This window comes from Lepisosteus platostomus, chromosome 10 (assembly GCF_059453375.1).
Source record: "Lepisosteus platostomus isolate fLepPlt1 chromosome 10, fLepPlt1.hap1, whole genome shotgun sequence".
In the NCBI taxonomy this organism is placed as follows: Eukaryota; Metazoa; Chordata; class Actinopteri; order Semionotiformes; family Lepisosteidae; genus Lepisosteus; species Lepisosteus platostomus.
In genome coordinates this window covers 9,949,114-9,973,199 of record NC_142620.1, presented here as the reverse complement: position 1 = coordinate 9,973,199, position 24,086 = coordinate 9,949,114, and the positions used below count along the sequence as shown (strand labels likewise).

The 24,086-nt window shown below is 40.9% G+C and overlaps 1 protein-coding gene and 1 long non-coding RNA gene across 5 annotated transcripts; one reads left to right on the top strand and one right to left on the bottom strand.

The window, feature by feature from the left end:
• Positions 1-6,450: 6,450 nt before the first annotated feature.
• otx2b (orthodenticle homeobox 2b) lies at positions 6,451-14,486 on the bottom strand. The gene is made up of 5 exons (XM_088648051.1): positions 14,351-14,486; positions 14,149-14,229; positions 9,809-10,016; positions 8,866-9,017; positions 6,451-8,244 (listed from the first exon to the last, which is right to left on the bottom strand). The coding sequence occupies exons 3-5, from the start codon at positions 9,903-9,905 to the stop codon at positions 7,624-7,626; spliced, it is 870 nt and encodes a 289-aa protein (XP_088504177.1). The 5' UTR covers positions 9,906-10,016; positions 14,149-14,229; positions 14,351-14,486; the 3' UTR covers positions 6,451-7,623.
• A 126-nt stretch (positions 14,487-14,612) lies between these two features.
• On the top strand, positions 14,613-23,901 carry LOC148653262 (uncharacterized). 4 transcript variants are annotated; one of them, XR_015941633.1, is made up of 5 exons: positions 14,613-15,236; positions 15,387-15,550; positions 22,842-22,986; positions 23,529-23,648; positions 23,730-23,901. It is a non-coding gene; the product is annotated as an uncharacterized LOC148653262 (long non-coding RNA). The 4 variants fall into 4 exon arrangements; XR_015941632.1 differs by lacking the exon at positions 23,529-23,648 and having other exon boundaries at positions 23,679-23,901; XR_015941631.1 differs by lacking the exons at positions 23,529-23,648; positions 23,730-23,901 and having other exon boundaries at positions 14,613-14,861; positions 15,068-15,236; positions 22,842-23,307.
• The last annotated feature ends 185 nt before the right edge of the window (positions 23,902-24,086 follow it).

Here is a 24,086-nt window from a genome sequence, read left to right as displayed (position 1 = left end):
TTGCGCTGCGACTCGCTGCGTTTAACTTTCATTTGTATTTTATTCCTTTTAGCAAGTGTCACTAATAGCGAGCTTGTTAAGCCCTTTGTGGGTATTAATGTCTCGGAACAACAGAAACAGATGCGTGTACCGTGTGGGGTTTAGCAGCACAAACAACACCAATCGAAGAATGTTTCCCTCCTGTTTCCAGCGGCAAGTTTGCCACTTGTTAGCCTTTCGAAAAACAGAATACGATTTTTACACCCAAAAGTACGCAGAGGAGGGAAGAGAGTTGCTCTACGTTTTGAAATCTGTATTTTGCTGAGGAACAAGGAGTGAGAGACGTTTAAACTATGCCGAATGCTTTAGTGTTTAAGGAGACCCACGGGCGACGACTCGGTGGAAGGAAGAGAACGGACCTAGTAATTTGAAATGAAATGATAATACTGGTAACACACACACACACATACTGGTAACACACTGTACTCGCATTCCACCGGACAGGGTGACACGTCCAGTAGGCTCCAGAAGCAAAACTCAGATTTTAGAGTTCCACCTTAACTACAGGCGCCTCCGCAAGGAAACGACTTTTAATGCGTGTGATGTGTCAGTCACTGGCTACCAACAGTTGGTAGGAATAATTATTAAATATAAGACACTTCAACATTTCTGTTTGGATTATAACATGATTCGGCCTGGGCCTCTTTATTATTTGACTCTTTAGGCGTGATCTGTAATACAACGATAAAGGTGGTTATGATGTTGACCAAGGAGAATGGTCACCCTTATCATGAACTCTTTCATGACAGCGAGGCACACCTCTGCTCTAGCATCTGCGAAGAATGGGGAAAGAGTAATTATTTCAAATTGTTATGGTATTTTTTGTAATTGTCTGTGATTGCAGGCAATGGTTAGATATTCACCTTTCATTAAAAGAACTTCGAAAATACATAGTCACAAAAAACAAGTCAGTTTTAAAATGCAAAGCTATTCTATCTTTATAACTTATAGTTCTTCGCAGTTTACTCGTTAAAATGACCATGTACAAAATGACACGAACCCGAACGCGTTGTTATGATTATTGTTAATAACTCCACCAAGTTACTATTGCCTGTTTGTAGTTCTGCAGCATGTTACGTTTTCAAACATATTTTCCAAATAAAATGGATTATTATTATTATAACCCCACTTTTAAAATCATTTTTAAAACGATTTAGGAAATGTAATACCTTCAACTACCTTCAACTGGCACTGCTAGCCGCGATCAGGTATAAATACCAATCGAGCAGTTATCTGTCATGTATTTATCAAATAACAAAGCATCATCAGTTAATGAATGAGCCCAGTTTCGTCTGACAATAAACACAAAGTTTTTAAAAATCCACCAGCAAGTCAGAAGGCTGGGTATTCCGCTTCAGTAACTAAGCTGCCTGCTGCGTTTGTAACAACGGTCTCTCAAAGAAATGCAGATTGAACTTCGCAAAGCTGATATGCAGGGCAGTCGTGGTTTCTCGTTCCTTCTACGGGGTGAAACTAAACTTTTAATAGTTCAACACACATTCTGTTTAAGGACTTGAAACGGCGTTCAAGTGTTTCTGCCGAATGCTTTTCAATCGGAAACGAAAAACGGAAACGACAATGATGAACAATTAAGAGGTGTTGTTGTAATGTGTTACCCACAAGCATCGCTCGTGTAGCCTGCTCGCAGCTCTTTTTGTAGCTTGTAGCGATATTTCTGACCCTCTTAGCTTTTTTTTTATTTTAGAGTTTACAGTATATCATGGCTTGTTGGGGGGCGCAGGAAAAAAAGGGGTTATCGGGGCTTCGTCGATTCTGGCATATTCACTCACCTAGGTATGCGCAATTAAAACTTAGATTTTCACCCAGCACGCTCTGTAACTATGTGGACGTGTTATGCAAAACTATTTTTGTTAAAAAATTGAAGGGAATGGGAAAAGGCATTTCAATTTCGGTGGATTAACAGTTTTTTTTTCCCAATGAGACGCTCTCTTCCTTATCTCTGTTTAAACTGTAGAGTAACCAGTGGAGAAATTCATCTGCTCGTCATTGCGTACAGCAGGGAATTTTTGAACCCATTTAATTTGGCTAATGTGGAGTTTTACTGAATGTAAACAAAGCGATCATTTTCTTTCTGGAAGCAAACAGTGAGGGAGATATCGGAAGACGGAAAATCATGTTTACCAAAATAAGAGGCGCCCCATTAAGTGAAAAATATTTTCGAGCGTGCAATAATTATCGTCCTAAAAAATATTATTAATAATTCATTTTTTCCATGTGATAATCCTATGTTTATATTTATTTTCCCCCAAGAATCTGTTGCAAATTGTGATACATCGACGTCCTTAAATGATAAATTCATACAGTGCAGGCTTGCGGAAAACGTCTGTGAGAGATTAAATAAAACCGTTAGTTTTTGTACTCTGTACTCAAGATGCTGACAATAATTAAAATATTTTAATTTGTCTTCAGGGTGCGTCTTTATGGAACAATTCAAACTTTCCCCTTTTTTGACAAAGAATAATTTTACTTTTTACATATATCTACATGTTTGGGCTCTTGTTGATATACATTCGAAGAGTGTGCTACCTGCTATTTCTTACGAACGTGAACCTACTTAGTTTAAATTAACTATCAAGTAAGGGGATGGATTAAAACGCTTGGAATGTGTTGTTAAGCAATGTAAGACATCCGTATAACAACACACCATTCTGTAAATTAGAGGTCATTTTTTAAGGAAAACTATTGCTGTACAGAGCACATCACACAAGCCGATGGGCCAAGGCTATATTTCTCCAAAGCCAAGACATACATATGAGGAGAGAGTATTTATTCCCTCCAGATCGAATAATATAAAGTGAAGTTTTGGAAGTGAAAAGAGTTCCGAGTTGGCTTGGTCTTCTCCAGAACTCGTTAAACGAGTTCCGTTAAAAAAAAAATTGAATCCCTCTTTGAGTCTCTGTGCGTGTTCACGCAGCAGATCGATACACTGCTCTGTTTTAACTGACCTTGTCCTCAAGTGTATAATCCCTGCAGCGCGCAGACAACGGACAGGAAGGGTCTCCGTCTGATTAAATTAATTGTCAACACTTCATTGACAGGTGAGGTCTCGTCCAGGTAACACCCAGAAGCCCTTCAACCGCAGCGAATTTTTGTGTTGTGGAACAACAAGCGCCGCTTTATAATCGAAGATAAAAGTAGTGTGTAGTATACTTCTTAAAGTCATTTGAACATTTAAATATTATTGTTTTTCTTTTGATTGATAAAACTGAATTGTGTCGTTGTGATTGGTTTTATTTAATTTATTGTAATTATCAATCAGGTAAGGAAGAAATTCATCATTATAATACACCTTTGTTTTATCGTCGAACAACAAACAAGAATTATATATTATATATCCAAAACAACATGGATATGCTAATAGTAACAACATGCCTTCTGTTTGTAGAAATACTTTTTTGGAGGCTGACGAAAACGGTCAATTAAACCATTCGGTGAGTATCAGTGGAAAAAATAAATGGTGAATATTCTTTCCTCAGAAAAGTAGCGAATGGGTTAAAGACGTGAGCTGATATTCACGTACAGACATATAAAAGATTTGTCAGACGAAATCTTAACAGCTATTGTCCTCATCGCAGTGAAGGAAAATTTTGCTGCTTTGCCCCCCTACACACCCCGCCAGCCACAAGGAAAAAAAAATCAAAAAGATTCTCATTAGCCAAGTTCTTTAAATGTTTCGATTATTTCAAGCTAGTGTTTTAATTAGTGTGTTTCCTTTAGTAGGGACCGAGTGAAAGGAAGATTACTGGCAATGTCAAGGATGCTAATTGAAAGTCCGACTTCTAACAATTACAGGAGAAGCATGGAAACTAATTAAAGATCCGACTGCCACTGACTTTACTTCATTCAGACGACTCACAATTACGCCGCGTACTCAGAGTCAAACCTTTTGATTCAACCCGAGGAGCCGACAGTAAACCTTTTTGTTTGTCCTCATCTATTTACTTTATCCGATTTTAGTTCTGTTAAGTTCCCGCTTTATGTTGAAGAAGGCTCCGGGGTACCGATTGTTCGCGTTAACATGGTAGGTCTGCCTCTCTTACAAATCGGATTGTATCCCAAAGCATTAAAAGCAGCTTCCAACTTTGCACTATAACACGTCTTTTTAGGACCTGGCAAAACCTCGTTGCACAAAGAGGCAGCCGTAGGGGCTGAGATCTGATTAAAGAAAAAAAGTTTTCTGATCTAAGATATTATGTAGGTTTTTCCTTCCTGGCGCAGGGTTCGTGTTAAGCTAATGCAAACGAATTAGCCCTCGGTAGACGGAGAGGAGTTCTTACAGGTGTTTTAAAGAATTCGAGTTTCTCTCCGCAGAATTGTAACACTAACGCGCAGACGGAGAAATTGTATCGTCGTCTTTATGAAAGAATGGTGTACGAACGAAAATCGAAAGCAAGGTGTTGTTTATATTATTTCGCGAACAGAAACGTTAGGTTCCCGCTGCGTAATTAAATTCGGGGGGCAGAGAATATTTTGCCCTGTGAAAGATTTCTTGCCGAGCCCTCAGGGACGGCGGCGGGGTGTATGAATTGGACAGCGACTGCCCCGTACCCCGAAGAAACCCCCGCCAGTGAAATATCGGGATTATCTTTTCTTTGAGGATTAACACGGCTTTCCCATGCCTCCAATTCTTATTGGGGAAACTTTCAGGAGAGAGAGAGACACTGGAAACAATTTATTTTTCACATCATAAGTTGCGTTGTCACTACCGCAATAATGACAGAGTAATGTCAATAACAGATCAACGTTAAGACTGAGTGCTCGTTGACGCGCCTGCTAGATGGATGTGTTTTTTTTTTCTCTCCGGTAACACTATGATGCTATTACTAATAAAATAGCTAATAAATTAGCAATCATACGACTATCAAAAATATAATAATAGAATTTGAAGATCTTTCTTTCCAAGTACTGGAGGGGACATGCTCTTCAGTTCTTAACTCTTTTAACTCGAGTCGTGAGCGCAAACCAGTGTAAATGTAATAGCTTTGCCAACCGGTTTTTCATGGGTAGGTTTCACCTCGAAAACCAGGGTGCACATTAAAAATGTTTATGAATCACGTTCGTATTTATTAAACAAAATACACCGTCAGTAAGGAAATCCAAGCGGGACTCATTTGACGCCAAGGACAAGAGCCGAAGCGGTCGGCGCGACAAGGCGCGAAGGCTGTACTACTGTCACCAAAATAACTTTTTAGCGAGGAAAACTGCTCTTTCGGCTGAAGAGTCATAGTTTGAAAGCAAAAGAAAAATTCTGAGCTGAGGTTCGCTCGGCTCGCCTATGTGTTACATTTCCTCATAGTCGATGGTGTTTTTTTTTTTTGTATTACTAAGCTCAAAACCCGGGGATAACTTCCCCGTCCCTGGCTTCCGGGGCTGCACTATTAACATAGTTTTCCATTCAGAAAACGAACTTAGTGGACAGTTGTATGGTTTTTCTTCCTTAAAAAAAAGTACAAATTACAGGTTTGGAATTCCAAAGACCGGCTTTTGTGAATAGAGCATTTCTGCACGGATTCCCAACAGATTCGGGTTACACTGCAGCCGCCCAGTGAAGAGAAGAATGTCCTTTACTTTTCCTTAAATAAAAATGCCGCCGAAGCAGGTTCTGAGCACTTGACATGTTGTGAAGAAAAGGACCGGCGCCCACAGTGCAATTTTACTGTCAGCCCCTGCGCAGCACAGATGTGTACAACTACACAAAGCAAATGCTTCTTTCTCGCCTCCTCTAAAGCGGATACCTGATCCAACTCGATTTCTCTAATGTTCGCCTCTCTTCTATTTTTTAAAAACTTATCCACTGAGAAAACAATCCGAATTCTTTCAAGGACTCTATTGTCCGTTTAATTTCTAAATAAAAAGGTGTCTGTTTACTACAAATATTTTTGTTATAGTTTTATGAAAAGCGATGGTTTTTTTTCATCATTATTGAACATATAACCAGAACTAAACTCATTTGGTCGTCGCGTTAAACCAGGTGAAACTACGATGAAAGCGCCCCAGAGGAGAGCTAATCATTTATTTACCATTAACAAAAATCGTGGAAGTCTATAAAGTGACCAGACCAAGGACGGTTTCTTTCAGGAAATCGTGCCTTTCTTCCTCATTTATTCATTAAATTGTTATTTTTGGTCAGGAAAAGCTGTCACCTTCCTTTTTGCTGTTATGGGAATTACCCTGACCTCCGAGTACCAGCAAACCTCAAAAAATTACTGTAACAGCGAAAGCACCCTTTTAAAATGTAATAAAGATCTATCTTTAATAGTACAGGCCACTTAATCGTGTTACACTCCATCCCAAAACACCAGATAATTGTAGATAATTATTTTCCACTTTGAATCTTTATTTCTTTTCAGCGCCGCGGGCTAAACTCAGGAAGAGCGGAAGACAACTGGATTTGTGCTAGAACGACTTTAATGTAGTCATACATGTGTGCGAAATTCAAGGCTGACGTTTATGCATATATACTTATATATAATATTCTATCAACATTTGCAAACACACAAAAAATTCCAGTTTTAATTAAATAGTTATTGTACGAGGGGTCAGATGACATGACCTTAATTACTGTCCACTGTTTCGGTGCACTGACGGCTCACACGACACCCCACAAGCTGTATCCTAGGGCTCACGGTGTTGTTAGATTGCGGGATGAAATAGGGAGATGGGTGAAAGTTTTCCTTTTATTTTTTTCCCCGAACACCGACCCTCTCGTGTTTTAGGTTTCGGGCAGTCTGGGATTTCTTTAATTAATCTTTTTTTATTATTTTATCATTATTAATACTTTTTTCGCTCAGAAAAAAAGTTATAAACCTATTCAAATCACAGCAGAGCGGTTTCGCTGGTGCGAAGGCGCTCACAAATTGCATACAATACAACAGATCACAGTTTCGAAGGCTAGCACAGATAAAAAACACATATGTACCATTTATATAAGACACACACTGATTGTCTCTTAAAAACTACATATTGATTCCTTATAAACATTATTTTTTTTCTTAAATAAAATAGTGCATCCAGATCGCCGCGGGGGCGCGCAGTCCACACACCACCCCGAATCAAAGGGTCTCTGGCTTGCCAACAGGGAAGCAGGTCGGCAAGTTTTAAGAAGCTTAAGGAAAGCCTGCCCATTCCAAGCACTTAACCAAGATTGGCTCTTCTTACTGTTTTTTTTTTCTCTCTGGGATAACGATTTGTTCCGTGGCATTGATCAAGGTGGCGAAGAAGAAGAGTTCGCTCAGCGTTTTCCTTCGCCTGAACCAACAGGTGTCCCTTTCGCAGACAGACGCACGCACACACATACACGCGGACAAGGAGACGGTCGTCTGTTTGCGCCCTGCGAGGTTAACAAGAATAGAAAAAAAAAAGTTCATGGCCAGAGTTTTTTCTCCGTGTTATGGTCAAAGAGTGAGCAGGGCGGTGAAGGGATCCATCAATACCCCGTCCTCAATCCGAAACATCTCAGAAATGTCCAGTCTCTTACTCGCATGTCTAGTGGAAGATGGCAGGACTAGATGGTCATTATCGTTACGTGTTATTGTTGGAACTGTCCAGCCTCAACGTTCTCTTTCACAAAACTTGGAACTTCCAAGACGAGGTCTGATCTTTGTAATCCAAGCAATCAGTATTGAAGTTCAGCTTCCAGGATGCCGCTTGGTCTTTATAATCCAAGCAGTCTGCCGCCGAGTTGAATCCTAGCCCCGATGCCCCGTAGCCCTGGGCAGAGAGAGACGCCGGGGACTGGTTGAGGTGGCTGGTCACCGCGTTGGTGCTCATGGGGCTCAGGGTGGATCCAGGCCCGGGTAGCTGGTGGTGCATCGGAGTAAGATACGACCCGCAGTCCATCCCGCCAAAATAGGAAGTAGATCCGGCGTAGCCCTGGCTGTATCCTGACGCCTGCGTGTAGGTCATCGGGTAGGACCTCTGCATGCAGGAGGAGGAGGTAGACAGTGGGTCGGAGAGGGGAGAAATAGAAGCCGGGCTCCAGATGGACACCGGCGCGCTGCTGCTGGAGATGGCCGGGACGGAGGTACTAGAAGGCGGCGTGAACTGGCCGCTCGCCCCGCTCTCGGAGCTGGCCTCTCGGGCGGGGGAACTCTTCTTCTTGGCCGGCCTGACCTTGTTCTGGCCCCCGTTCTGCTGCTGCTGTTGCTGCTGGCGGCACTTCGCCCTCCTGTTCTTAAACCAAACCTACGACACAGCAGCGCATCGGTCACAGAACTGGCGAGTGAATAGGGGAACCAACGTGCACGCAAATATAGTGAAAATACAAAATAATGACAGAGGAAGTGGTGCCATGATTTATTAAACTGTCTAAAACATAAGTGGCATTTCTTGTGACCCCCTTAATAATTATCCTAATCCTGTTCATATAGCGCTGTTAAATCGAGTGCGTCCTGAATGCTAAACTCAAGGTGTGCTAGATCACAAACGAATTAAGATATTATGGACAACAATAAAGTATTACTAATAGCAATAATCACACGTTTCATGACTCGTTTGCTTCAGCTACCTCTCGCAACTTGAGAGTGTCCCTGTTCTACTTTAAAATCACCCTCTTAAGCCACGTCTCTGCTTTTAAATTAAATTTTGTGTGAGAGCCCCTGTTCACGGCGATTAGAGCAATCAATTGAAAAACACACACACACTGTACAAGACTGGGTTTATTCTGAAGGGGGATATAGGGTTCATATTAAAAGCTTCTCTGAAATTCTCCCCAGAGGCTGCTAAGGGAAAAATGGAGGGGAGGGGGAGTTTGTCACGGACCGTGGCGGGATCACCCCCCTGTGCTCTCGCGGTGATCCTGCTCACCTGTACACGAGACTCGGGCAGGTTGATCTTCAGAGCCACCTCCTCGCGCATGAATATATCCGGGTAGCGAGTCTTGGCGAAAAGGGCTTCCAAGACGTCGAGCTGTGCGCGGGTGAAAGTAGTCCGCTCCCGTCTCTGTTTCCGAGGCGTTGCTGCAGATGAATAAAATACATTCGAGTGCATGTAGTTTGAGGCCGGGCGTGATGCTTAAATAATTTGGGAATTTACCAATAGCCACAAAAGTGTGCAGATAAATTGTGAATTTTGTTAAAATCCGAAAAGTTGTTTTTTTTGCCGAGCTTCGACATAGTCATCACAAGGTAATTCATATTTAAACACTGTTTAAATCATATATAATTACACTATCGTTAATAAACATGCGTATTTTATACGCTCATACCCCAACACACAAATGCATATGCGCAATTAAAAGATGAATGTAATTTCAATTTTCCTAAAGGGTTATTTAAAATTGTAGAAAATCGGTAAGAAATGTACGTTTCTGTTACTACATTATTATTAAGTAGTTAAATGTTAACGCCTTCGGCGTTAGGTGAAAAATAAGCTACATTAAAAAAAAACTCTGGTCATAGAGTTTCTACAAATACAATGTGGCCTTGTTATATCATTCTACTCAATTGCCAAATTATTAATGTCCTGTCAAGTTTAAAAGAGAACCAAACACTTTTTACATTTATCCACTGTGTATTTTTGGGGGGTGGATCTCGAGTACAAATATTTTTTACCTGAATATAAAACTGAAAAATCAGTCCATTAAGAAACAAACAACAACAACGACGACATTTTAGAAATTCGCCGCTTCGTTTCGTAAACAATTTAAAAAATTACAATCCTTTTAGAAGCAGAAAAAAATGGTTCCCTAAATTAAAAAAAAGTAAAAACCCCGCACCCTGATAGCGAATCGAAGAGTGAGCGCGCTTACCTGGGTATCCTACGGACGGATGGAGGAGATCCATCCCAGAGGTAGTTAGACTCAGCCCATTGACTGTGTAAGGTGGTTGCTTGAGATACGACATCATGCTAAAGTTGGTTCGGAGGGACAAATTGGCGAAAATGGCGAAAAGCAAGCAGAAGGCCCCTCGGAGTCCTCGCTGGTTCTTTCTGGCCCTCGGCTGGCGAGAGGTGAGTACCTGCCCGACAAATCAGAAACAGAAGCGCGGAGGCTGCGTGTGAGCCGAAGGGGCTGCTCTGATTTCGGCTTCTTTGCGGGATGGGCTCGCTGTTCCTGTAGCTGCTGGCGCTAAGTTCAGAATGAGCGCCGTCCTGCTCGCACTGTGCTCTTAAGGCGGCCCTGGACCCCCAGCTGTCCCAGTGAACTGAGTGATGCTCTTGCCTGACAAACGTGTCCCAAAAAAAAAAAAAAAAAAGCAAGCTACACCCCATAATTGCAGCACGCCTTCTCGGAGAACAAAACACATTCGTTCAAATGCAGACACACTGGGCAGCAACAAGGAGCACAATTTGCATAGGGACCCATAGGTTCGGACCAGCTAATTGTTTCCAACGTAGACTTGATTGGGGGCCATTTGGAGAGACAAAGGCCGGTGTTGGCCAGATAAATAATGCTGATAACAAAAGCCCCGTTGGCGAGAAACAAAGAAACAATGAAGAAAACTCTTCGCTCCCCATTTTGTAGCCATTAAGCTAGCACCGCTTCTTCGTTTTAATTATATCTGCGGGCTTTGTCTACATAATAGAAATCGCTGTCAATTTAAATAGGATGTCATTAAAATGTGAAACACCAGTACTTCAGCAAATAACCAGAAACTTGAGCAACTCTCTCACTCTGCAGTTCCACTAGACATGCTGCTGTCTTTTTTTTTTTACTCTTCGTCATTTCCAACTAATTAACGCCTCCGGTAATTTCATTTTGAAGATTTCAAAAGAAGTTTATTAGGCAATCGACAGGTGTTGATTAGAAGTGTTTAAAGAGACTTGCGTTAAACAAACAATCAACTTTCAATTACAAACTCATTCTTTACGCGCTTTCACAGCACCTCTTGGCTCATTTACGGCGTTAAAACCGACTACAACTTGCGAACTGGGTAACGATTTTGGAAAAATCTTAACATCCACCTTGGTTGTATGGGGAGCTGTATAACCTTAGTTGATAACAAGAAATAACATTGATTTTTTAAAAAAAAAAAGAATTCCAGGAATCATACCCGCATTGAAATAATATATAATTACATTACACCACATAATTACAAAACTGCTGCACAGAAAAAAAAAACCCTTGACACAATTCAGCTTTTAAGAAAACTCAGAATAACTGTCACCGTACACGATGCCAGTGCAATAGATTAATTATCAACTTTTTCGAACTTTTCAGGAACCACGGCGTACTGGATAACAACCCCTCGCGGCAACAATCAGCTTTCTCAAGTGCTGCTAAGACAGATTTTTGTAATAATATTATCTGATCCCTCCCATGATATCATCACTTTTGTGTTTTACAAGTTTCCCGGAGCCACTGAGAATCTTCAAAATGGCGACTATAAAATCTTAAACCACACGTTTCCTCAAAGGAAACTTGTCCCAAAGTTCAGTTAAACAATACACGAAAAATAATATTAACCTTTTCTCCTTGGATATAATTAACCTTTTTTTTTCTGGGCCTCTTGTATACTCCATGAATGCAACACCATACCTAAACTGTAAAGGTAAGAGGAATACAGCCCAAAAAAGTCCAGATAAACTAAACTCCTTTAATCACCTCGGACGAACAACCCTTTTTCTTAAGAAGTCAGTAACACTTAGTGCTAACATACAAGTATATGTGTGCGTGAGATCGTAAAATTTAATTTGCAATTATCCCGCACGTTATAAAAAAATAGATTTGGTGTCAAAATATTCGAAAAGGCAAATGGATTGAAGACGCCAAAACATAATTGAAATCTAAAATAAATATCAACAAAGATGACGCAAAAATACGACTATATAATTAATATACATACGAATGTCTTATTTCTCCCAGGACATTTAAAGCCAAGCAATAAGACTAGTTCTGTATTCAGTTACAGTTCAGGTAGATACGACATTAAACAGGAAACACTTTTTTTTCATCCCAGGAGTATTAATTTTAAGATTTCCGAAAGTCCCCAGTTTTGTCCCACCCACAATTCCATTCAGTTCCAGTTTGTGAATAAAAATCGGAGGTTCATACCTGCAGAGCTGGAACTGGTAGGAGCGGAGATCGCCTGAGTGCAAGAGGCCACGATTGCACGTTTTATATCTAACGGCTAACCGGGCCAATCTGTCACTTTATTTTGCACAGACCTTCGTCTACCAGTTGCTCCTCACCCGTTCAATAATAATTACCCTGTCCAAGAATTAATTATAATAAATGTTTTTTTCTTGATAAATTAACGAGATAATCCGGGTGGCACGCGCTCCCTAATTACAGGACGCTAACCTCGACTCTGCAGCGCATTTGGGCTGATTAATTTTCTGCTTGATGAAAATGAAACAAAAAAAAACAACAACCATAGACTGGCATTCTGTTGATCAAAAACGCAGCCTAGCCGATTGTCGGCCGCAGTTGTTTTAAAGGCCTGTATTTCTGTAAACGTTTTTTTTTTCCATGTCCAGATTGGAGCGGGAGTAGTCAGTCAGTCAGAGCCCAAGCGTTCCTATATTTATTTAGAAAATGTGTTAATGTGTCTGGAGATTCTTAAGGTACAAGCCCTCAGACAAGAGCGGGGAATATAAATTCACCACTGGTTTACGGGTAAATCAATTTAATTCCATACATTTCTAAAACAAAACAACAACAACAACACAATTATTCAGACTTTTAAAAAAACGAATAGCACATATTACTGAAAATCCCTTCGATGCATATATTGTACGATATTTAATTCAAATATATGCTAATCTTGTAGGCTACATCCAAATGTATATATATATACTGTACGTATCTTATGTTTTTACATCAGCAAAATGACAATTATATAGTATAATTTTACATGTACATATGTCTAATTTTCATAAGATACGTTTTTATACTGAGCAAAAAGTCTATTTTGCGCGTGTAGACTGTACTGATACAAATGGCATGCGGGATTCGTGTAAAGAAACACCCAATATTTAATTCGTTTACATGAAAGTTGCATTTCCAGCGGAAGAGCAATTTCAAGAAGCACAGAGCCCGTTTGACTGGGCAGTAATCAAAATTTCTCAGGGCGAGTTACACGAAAGAAAAGGGTTAATTTCTAACTCAGTTTTATGTGTTCGTTTTATATATCGACGCCATACGAAATACCACAGAAACAGTTTAGATATTCCAGAATTAAAATATCCTTTCGGTTCATACAGCAAAAAACCTCGTTTGATCGATTTAACGACTGCCAGGATACCACCGGCGGCCACAGTAGCCGAACTATGTGATGACTAAAGCACCGCGTTAATACAGACTATTCGTTTGCAGTCTTCTGCATCGATCACCGTGTCTGGGCGGAAACGGGATTCTCGGGACCGGGGAGTATATCGCAGTTTGGAGGATCTAAAGGAATAGTGGACCGCAAACGGAGGCGTGCAGCCCAGACTGTCTGACCCGGTCCATTCCTGCACGGTTTCTTGCCTGCCCGCGCTCTGCCGGAGAGGGGGGACAGGCGAGCAGCAGTGGAAATCGGGGTGCCGGGGGGCGGAGAGAGCAGGACTACTCGGGGAAGAAAGACTCCGATACACGCCTCCTCAATTACCGCTCTTTGTCCGCCTGTATTTCCATTACAAGTGGGGACATTCAGCGGAATTCGGAAGAAAATACGAACAGGCGAAAGTTGCGCCAGGAGTTTCTGAATATCTTAACAATGTAAAACGATTATTACAACACTATTTGCTTTTATAAATCCGTTTAGTGGAAGCAAAATTCGAAAACACAGTAAACCGTTTTGTTCATGATACATCCTTGTATGTTTATTTCCAGGCTTAAATGCACAAGCGGTTTCACAGGTAACACGTTGTGCAGTAGGCTTGAGTTTTCGCCGTGAAATCTAGTTTTTCTACAAGCTAATTCGGATTACAAAGATTTGATTTGATTACTATGCAGAGCAAAATAGCCATTTTAATTCCCGATCGTGTATTTTTTCAAGACAGACTTCGTTTAATAGACTAAAACTTATTTTATCGCCCACCAGTTTCTTTCTAAAACAACCGCCTGCGAAAAAAAAATCTCCACGGAGTGCTGCACTTCTACGCCGTAAATAATAAAAAAAGGGATTCGAAACACAGTCCTCAAAAACACACGGGAATGACTCTTACCTGATTTTCCGGGAGCGGGTTCGGCCGAAATTCGATTTGTGCCCCCACCCCCCCGAAAAAAAACTTGAAAGTAAGGAAATCCTGTAAGAAAGAGAAAAAAAAACAGCAGAAGAGAAAAATCAGGCGAATTCAAGCCTGGACATTTTGCGCGACATTTTGCGAAGCGGTGGCGAAATCCTGGGGAAGAATTGAAAATACATACGGTAGCGATTTGTTGATCTTTCTGTCGAAGTTGCGGAGTTGGGCTTGGAGAGAGCGCGCCGTCCAATGAGAGAGGCTGGAAGGTTGAGGTCTGTTTCTCTCTCAGGGAGATTTGCTGAGAGACAAATCTCACCAGCAACTTTTTGACGCAAACTCCCCAGCCAATGGCAGCGAGAGCCTGATTGACAACGTACCCAGTTCGGAGTCAGAGAAGGGAAAATAATAATAACACGCCAGTGTACAGCGCAATAGCGCTACGGGTGGGAGCGAACAGTCTTGCTGTCGTCCAACGTCTCCAGTCCTCCTGGGTCAGGGTTGATAGAGGCGGCGGATACATGGGAGCCCCTGATGGATTTATTATCTACACATTTTAAAATGTTGCTTTTACTATAAACACCCCCCCACACATACAGACACACACACCATAAATACAACCGCTACTACCGTCTTCTGAGGGACAACAGAGGGCATTGTTTTCAGTCCTAGATAGTAGGACTTTCTAGAGAAGAAAGGTGAGCATGACGTCCCCTGAACCCCACGATTAATTAAAAACAGCAGTAAACACCCCCCACTCGCGCCCCGAGGACTCAACCGGCTCACCGGACGGCTTCCCTAAATACCTAAGCCAGGGTTTCACTGACATCGTAGTGTGCACCACGGGGAAAGACAGACCGGTAGAATTTGTTCTTCTTTTTTTTTATATATAACAACCATACAGATCTAGAGTCGCGCAAAAGAGACTCGGCGACCCTCTGAAGAACATATACTGTCACGCCCTGCTCCCGACACTGCTTCTGCCCCATGACAAGCGAGTAAGCGACGGAATACTGTAGTTGAAGTTTTCAGAAGAGAGACTGGGAATTCCCAAGGAAGCGAAGTTAGTGCAGGTAAGACTGAAAACTCCCTGAAACACCCCAACTATGTAGTTGCTGAGGTTATATACTCCGGACGGTGCGTGTTTAGGGGCTGCCCGAAGAGTTTTTAATAGCGCTAAATTTGCACATTACAAACCTTGCCACGGATTTCTGTTGCGACAGATACATGGCGACACAAACCTGGAGGTGCCCACTTCTCAGACAAGAACAAGGACGTTTAAGAAGGTCCTGTGAAGTTCTTTGATGGGAACAGCAGAGATGGGCGATGATTTATTGATTTAATTTCAACCACTGTCTTTTTGGGGGAATTGCAAAGGACACTTCAGGTATGTATGGATTTGATTTTTTTGTGTCGGATATAAATTCTGCTTACAGTGGAACAGTCTAACTTGTATTGTATTATTTTATAAATCACCTTTTAGACGGTAATATGACTTGAATAATCGCTAGAAATTTGAGGAAATATACTCTTATTAGGGAACAACAACGACAACAACAACAACAACAACAACAACAACAACAACAACAACAACAACAACAACAATAATAATAATAATAATAATAATAATAATAATAATAATAATATAGAAAGTACGGTTGCGGAAGTTGTCAATATCTAAGAAATAATACCCAAAACCAATGGATAGTTAATTTATGTTCTGGCATTTGACACGTGCTTTAATAAAGTAGAACAAGTTTCCGAACTTCTACTTTTTTCAACTACATTGTATAATACTACAATTTAAGCATATTTAGGCCTACATAAAACACGGTAGTTCATCTATACGTGCTCTTTCTGAGCGTATGTGTATTTCAAAGCTAGAAATGAGTTCCCAAAGGTAGGCGTGATAAGGGAGGAATTTGACATCCCGCTCGGAGTCACTCTGAGCTGTCTGGTGTCAACGAAAAAAACATCCAAGAGGAAAATGTATAGGAGAAAAAATTCCGAAATAGTTTTTCGATCTTTCCATCAGTGTATCAACATGAAGCAAAGCGAACGCTATAAGCAAACGAGTGAATAATATTAACAACAACAACAACAACAACAACAACAATAATATTTTTTAATAATTTTAATAATAATAATTTAAAGTGATGGCATTTTCAGGTGGGATATCAAATGACTGTCTGCCGAGGGTTTGAACGAGAGAAACGACTGCTTCGAACCCCCACTTAACCTCCAGTCCTCTGTGAAACGAGTGCATCCCCACAAAAACAAATCGGGAGGATTTTGTCACTGTTTGGTATATGTATCCTCTTTAGAAAGCTTTGAGAAATCCAGACACACATCCCACACAATCTTCCCCGCTCCCCCCCTCTCTCTCTCTCCCTCACTCTCTCACTCACACACACCTCAGTCAGATTTGAATATAGATTTAGGTTTTAAACCCAAAGCCGGAATCCACAGCTTCATAAACCCCCGGTCGGTTTGAGCAGGAAATTCACGCATTCTCAACTCTGCGTTTGCCATTCTGAAATGCGTGCGGTGCGAGGTTTAATCATCACCGTTGAAATAATCAGAGGCAGGACGAAATAAAAGGTCTCAGATAGGACGTGAGCTAAGTTTTCCGTAAGAGGACTGATCTTCCTCTGCGATGGAAACAAAAGTTTGGCGGCGAACGTCGAGGCTCACTGCTAGCAACTTCAGAGGTTCGGTCACTATCAGACCATCAGTGGAAGAAGAGGACGGGAGAGAAAAGGGTATGATTTTACATGTCAGTCCATTGTTAACGTACTTCATCAAATCAATCCATCACGTCCGTCTCCGTATCAGTCGTGTCTGCCTGCTCATACCTCCAGTTTGTAAATAATAATAAAACATTTGGTTAGAACCGAAACACAACGGCTGCGTAAAAGCAAACAGCAAAAGGAGGAACTCCATATAATTTTATACCAGGATTATTTGCATTGTGTGTCACCCACCCACTCTTACAGGGGCCCACGGATCAGCCTCTTTTGTCCCCGTTTCCCCCGATTCCCTCAGCCCCAACCCCCCCGCGTGCCCGCAGTTTCTCGGAGCGCTCGGGGACAGGTCGCGTTTTGTTAGGGATTAGCGAACAAGCTAATTGTTATTGCTGCTCTTTTCACAGCCTCGCAACTTTGTTTGCTGCAAACTCTTTCAGGACTGTCTTCCAATAAACTCTCCACACCCCGGCAGCCAGGGAACAGAAAGAGGGACCCAACCTGTCACAGAATCTAAAATGCATTTACAGTCGTCTGTTTTTTTTTCTTCTTCTTAAAATTTCGATCGTCTGTCCGAAGAACGACACAATTATTTACTTTATGGAAAACAAGACGCAATTCAGAGAGTTCATGAAGTTGGATTTCGACGAGCTGTTATTTGAATCAGCTTGAAAACGTTTTAAAAATAACGTTTTTTTTCCCCGAAAAGGCAATAATTATATACATATACGATGACACCTTTACATCATTAATTTTATATGCAACCATTATATGAAACCATTTCCCCCTAAATTCACTGAGTTGTCATATTATATTTTCTTTTTTTACTATGTATTTATTACTATTTACGTATTTACTAATTTTAGCATTTACATCTCATAAGGAAATTCCATGAATATTCCATTACAAACGCTAGATGAAAATGATAACCTGTGATTATTGTTAGTCGACTACTAAAACATTCTGAGAGGTTTAATCTTAAACGGTTTTGGACTGCAGGATCCAGCGTCCAGTTCGCCTGACGCAGCTCGAGATTATAGCTCGGATGTAACCCGCACCGACTCTTTAGAGCTAAATTGATAAATTATTCATTTTTAAATACCACACCGCCTCGGGGAATTTCTATATTTAAAAAGGAGAACGACGGGAAAACGAAATCGCACACCTCGTGTTAACGCCAGCGGCTATCAGTAACCCCGCTGCCTCGCGGCTAATTGAAGAAGTCGTTGTTTATCCCGGTTTATGGAAAACGAATTGTAGGGTTAAGACTCCTGGGAATCCTGTCCCACTTCACGTAAAGAGTTCCCACATAAAGTTATCCCCTTTCTTCACGCGCCCGAGCAACACAAAGCATTTAAAATAATATTTCAAAATCGAGGCCTTCTTTTTTGGAAGCCTTTTCCATTTTGGAGCGACGACAACAAGGTTTACAATATCACTATACGGAGCTATTCCAACGTTGCCGTCGCCTTAAACCGTAAAGGGAAAAATAACGTTTAGTGCGAGCGTTCGTCGATATATATAAATCAGTTTGAAATATCGATATCAAACTCTCAACTAGATCCAAAATGTTTTAACTCATTCCTGTCAGCTAAATTAACTTGATATTATTTAAGCAACGTTAACATGTAAATTATATATCCCTTTTCAGAGCCGATAGTATAGGTCAAGGTAACTTCGTGCTGACGTTACGATTTTCTTAAATTGGAGTCATTTTGCAATCTGTAATCCCGCAGTCTGTGAACTGTGTGTAATGTGAACTTTAACAGAAAGTTGGCAGCTGTGTTTATTCATATAAAACACCCGAGTAGCACCTGAAAACTGAATAGAACTTGTCAAACAAATGTTCCAACTTGAAACATTTAAGTCAATAACGTAGTTTATAATTGAAGTGAAGTATTGTATTTAAAAAAAAATATATGACATTTTTATTAGTAGTAACTGCTAGTTTCTAAATGCAGCCCACCTCTTGATTGCTCTTGTTTGTTTGTAGGGCTTTCTGGGCAAACAACATACCATGGGTTATTTTCCAGTTTAGTATTTAAATATAAAACGATGACGTAAATATACCAAGAATCTTAAAACGAGGATGGCTACAGTATTACAATTCTCTTCATCGTCACTACAACACCCGCCACCAGCCCCTGCTGTTATCATCGCATCAATTGTATTTTTTATTTCAAATTAAATGATCTCACTGGAGTTTCCTGAACGGTTTGCGTGCACATAATGTTTACCGGGATTCCGTATTAAATATAAATTCTGATTGCGCTACAGAGACCAGCTCTGTATCAAGCTGTACACCTGAAGAGTTAAACACAGGACCGTGAGGGATGCTTTGAAGTATTAACGTCTTCCAGCACCCCTGTTCTAGAGATCAGGGTCAGCATGACAATGCAGATAATAATACTATTCATAATAAAATATTTAATAAATATTGTAGCGGGATTAACATCAATTAGAGACTAATTGACGATTGCGGGATAAGGATGATTTTTAAAACTCTTTTCTTCTTCTTTGTCTGAGACTTCAGTGAGGGCTCCGGGACTCATTTTTGAAAGAGCGTCAGTACAAATTACCTGTTTGAAAGAAAACACCGGTGATCTGTTAGGTTTACGTGTTAGTTTAAGACACATACCCTGCGATGTCTATGGGAACGCGGACACCCTTTTAAATAACTTTAACTGGGATGAAGTTATGGCGATTGCAGGGACCTGCGTTTTAAAAAAGAGCCTTAGGACCCTCTCTCGAATATACCGTTTCAATCCGAGTGAAGATGCCGGCGAGCACCATGGATTCAGACGTTATTTACGTATCACATGGACACATACAGTATACGATATTGCATTCCAAACTTTACTTTTCATTTTCTTTCGAAAGAAAACTAATTTCTGCATTCTGTGTCTTGTCTCCTGTCTTTGAGCAAATTCCAAGAAAATCCGGTTGGTATAAAGATTAAGATTAAAATGGTAACGTTCATTTACATTTTAATTGTGATATAAATATAAAATCACAGTCTCGAATACTGAAAAAAAGGGAGCCGGCACCCTCTGTCCAGTTGCGGTTAGCGTGATGCAATCGGTTTTAAGCGACATCCACAGTTCCCATTAGTAACTTTATCCCCCCCACCACCCTACACACATGCCTAAACAATTTCCCCATCACAAGTTTATTACCGCGCCGCCGGTGCTCAGTCTCCCGTCCGGCGCAATATTAATGTTATTGAAAAAATATTGAAAATGAAACGTGTCTTCATTAAGAACACGAGGTAGGGCCCAGAACAAGAAAGCACTTAATTGAAAGGGCAGTGTATTTCAATAGCTCTTTGAGAGAAGATTAAACACTCTCGAATCCAAGCACACAATCGGAGAGAGAGAGAGAGAGGCCGAGGGCAGCCTGATTCAGTCTTCCTTCACCTTCAAACCAGACCGATAGAAACACACGTAGCTGTTTTCCGCAACACGGAGACGCTGTTGCTGTTCTCGCTGGAGACGGTGAGACGTGGTCTTTGAAGAGAACTTTTGAGCCACCGGTCTGTTCTCCTTGGTTTTTCAACGTTGTTCGGTATCTGAGGTTTTCTTTAGCTCTTGTTAGGTAGAGTTCCTTTCTGCTGTATCATACTTGTATTTACCTGATTGAAAGAAACAAAATAAATGACGATTGAGCATTTTTTTCAAAGTTGCAGCCAACTTTTTTTCCATTTAATGCATTTAAAAAAGAATATTGCTAAATAAATGGTGAATCCAATTTTAGTGCCCGCTCCATGCCTACAAAATAGATTAACAGTGTGGTGTCTTGATGTGTTGACACTGTTATATCTGACTGGCTGAGTTTAAGTATTCAGGAAAAGGGAGATAATGTTGTTGTACGTTAAGCATCCTTGTTAGGCTGCAAACATCACCTGGACAAATATATTGACAGATGGGAGGACATCCTGGTCTGATGTTTTTGGTTTAAAACAAGATAGGAGCCATGTTTATACCAAAGCCTTCTAACACATCCATATTAATTACATTTCTACTCCCCTAAAACCAACATAAATCAGTAGATATATTAATATCTACTATAAATGAGTAGCTACTATAATAACTATAAATTAGTCGATAAATCAATAAGATAAATGGGTGGTAAGCAAACCTTCCACACTATTTAACACCAGGCGGACTGCAGCTCCATGCTGTACAGTGGAGTTTCTTGCGTGTGGGGGGACAGGAACACTAGCCAGCAGGCTGGAAGACAAGAGAGCACCAAGGGTTTGCAGAATGGGGAGAGTTAGGACTCTTTGGTGCACTCCATCTCCATGATCACATCTTCTCAACTGGAGCAGGGATGCAATCGGAATATTTCTGCTGGGCGGCAGAATGATGGGTCAAACTAGAGAGCTGTATTTCTTACAAACCTGCTGAAACAAGAGCACTATCTGATACTTGAAAAAAACGGTGACTATGAGCTGGTAGTTACAACACAGACAGGAAGGCGCAAATCAGTGCAGAAACTTGAAGATCACGATGAATTCACCACAGTTCTCTGTTAGTTATATGTTCATTAACCTGGAACTAACCATTTAGGAACAAGGTGTTATTTACAAAGCCAACCTAGGGAGGTTACCGGCAGTAGACAATGGCAAAGTCACACCAGATCAAAACAGCAAACGAAACAAATCAGTCCAGCAATCAGACTTGTTCAAGATCAGTGGAAGCAGCCCAAAAAGGAAAAAAAAGTGACAGATGTTTCCGTTCCAATTATTTCTCGATTCCTAGGAGGAAAACGTTATGATCAGACTTTTGCAAAAGTCAGATTAGCTTTTACCACAGGCAGGTCTGCCTTGATTTTTTAGCATTTACTGTAGACGGAGAGTCTCAGAATTCCGCACACACCTCTCCCTGCATGCAATAATGTGGTGGTCACTGGGAAAGGAGCTGATCCCTCATGTGACAATGTTGCAGGTTCACAAGACCTCAAAGGAAAATACTGGTGATCCTTCAGACAGCCAGGGCTATGGCTAACACAATGCTTCTGCAACTTTTTTATAGCACAACATAAGACACAGCAGGGAGCCTTTCACTTACTAGATTAAGCCATCTTTTAGACATAAGAGGTCCTACGAAAGGGATTTCAATTTGTGGAGATAAACTGTCAACCCCAAGCACATAATTAAATCCAAATGCTTCCCTTCGGCAAAAACAAAGGTTATGTCCTTTGTGCCCCAGTTCAAGACGGATATGTGTTGATGTATTCCATTGTTTGTATTCTCTTTTTTGATATTTTTGGAGATTTTGTAGACAACACCAAAGGCTTGTCATCTGGTGTTTACATTGCACTTGCAAATGTCGGAGATCTTTTGTCTGCTGATTTTAAGTTCGCCACATTCGTTCGGTTGCCTCTATTACCTGCTTTCTGCCTTGGATTTCAAAAGAGGGAAGCCACCAGATCTCAACAAAGTATAGGCATTGGAAAAAGTGCTAGCGTAATGCAAGAGGAGGGTGACTCAAATGAAGCTGAAGCACTCACGTTTGTAACATTAACACTGCATCGTTGTGAGTCGTTGAAAACTAGGACTATACCAATACCACCTGTCTATTTTGTATCGTACAGTTCACACACTGGCTGCCAGGTTAATAACGTTGCCATCCTTCTTCCACTTGCTAAGAAAGTCAGAAAAATACATTCAAGATTGTGAACAAAGTATTTTAATTTCCTAACCTTGGAATAATAAAGAGTCGACATAAAGGAACTGGCCAAACAAGGCATAGATCTGTTTTGCTTTCTTGAAATATGTGCATACTGTAACACTGAAATTAAAAGTGAACTTTAAAGGCCTAAGTAAGGTGTTTGTGTATTAGCTTATGTATTTGTGCTGTGGATTAATTTCCTGCCACTAATATTTTATGGTTATTAATCAGCATTGTAATTGTTTGTTTTGTGTTTGCACAGGGGCCTTGCTACAAACAAATGGATTCAATTAAATCTCTCTTCCCTCTTCTAAATATCAATATGTGAACTCCAGCAGAAAACAAGGCTTTGCGAATCTCACAATGACAAACGCTGCTGTAGGAAACACTCCCCACACATCCAGAAGGTGAATTTAAGGAAACAAAGATGTGGCTGAGAGCTGTTTCAATGTGGCAATCTGCTTATAGTGGTACCATGCCAGTAATTAGCATGGTGTGTTCTTTTGGCTACATGTGCCCTGAACTGTGGTAAAAATGTATAATTAATATTGTTGTAGTATCATTTCGAGTTCTCGTAGTAAAATTTACACTACTACACTGCAGCTCTTTTCCCGTAATATTTGATCTTTCTTAAAGAAGCAGAGCTTAAAAAAAAACAGATGCCATTTCCTGTGTGTGACATTTGAATGGACAAAATAAACGCTTCAATGGTATAATTAAAATGAGAAGTGGATAATCCATTCTTTTCCATCGCCTATATCAAAGAAACGGCAGAACACATACACTTTCAGAGTTCAATGCAAGGGCTGTATCACAAAATGCCACATCTTTTAGAACTTAAATAAGTGGTTGAGCTTCTGTTGAGCTGCAGTATTTGGGAGAAACAATGGATTGGAACGTATTTTTCATGTCTGTGTGCGTGTGTGTTTTTTTTCCCCATCGAGTGAAGCCTGAGCCTTAGGAGTGGAGGTGGTGTGTTTGTGGAACACACAGGGCAGTGTTTGGCAATGAAAGTCTCACCCTAGAATAGGTCCAGCTCTCCTCCGTGCCCAGCTAAGGATCGGTACAGGTAACAAAACCTTCCCTTTGCCTTTCTCAGCATTCCCATCATTGTCCCTTCACCTCCTGGAGCAGCTCCTTTTCTCCTTAGGCCTGGCGTGGGACTCCGATGGTCTCGTCCTCCTGGCCAGACTGTTCCCCCAGCCAACAGGGTTAAACACGCGTCTGCATCTCACATCGCTCACAAGCTAAAGTGGCACAATACTCGCCCTACTAGGGCTGCCAAAAACTCTTGAGCCAATAAAAGTTTGAAATAATGAAAACTGTAGATGAGAATTTTTTCCTCCTTCGTTTAGCCAAACTGTTTTTCCCACTTTTCCATTTTTCTCATTTTTCTTTTTTGCATGACATTCTTTCCAGCAGGGGCTTGGATGAGGTCAGGCTGTGCGTGGCCTGTGCGTGGCTTGTGTTTTGACCCTCATTTCTGTAAAATCTACAGATTATAGTC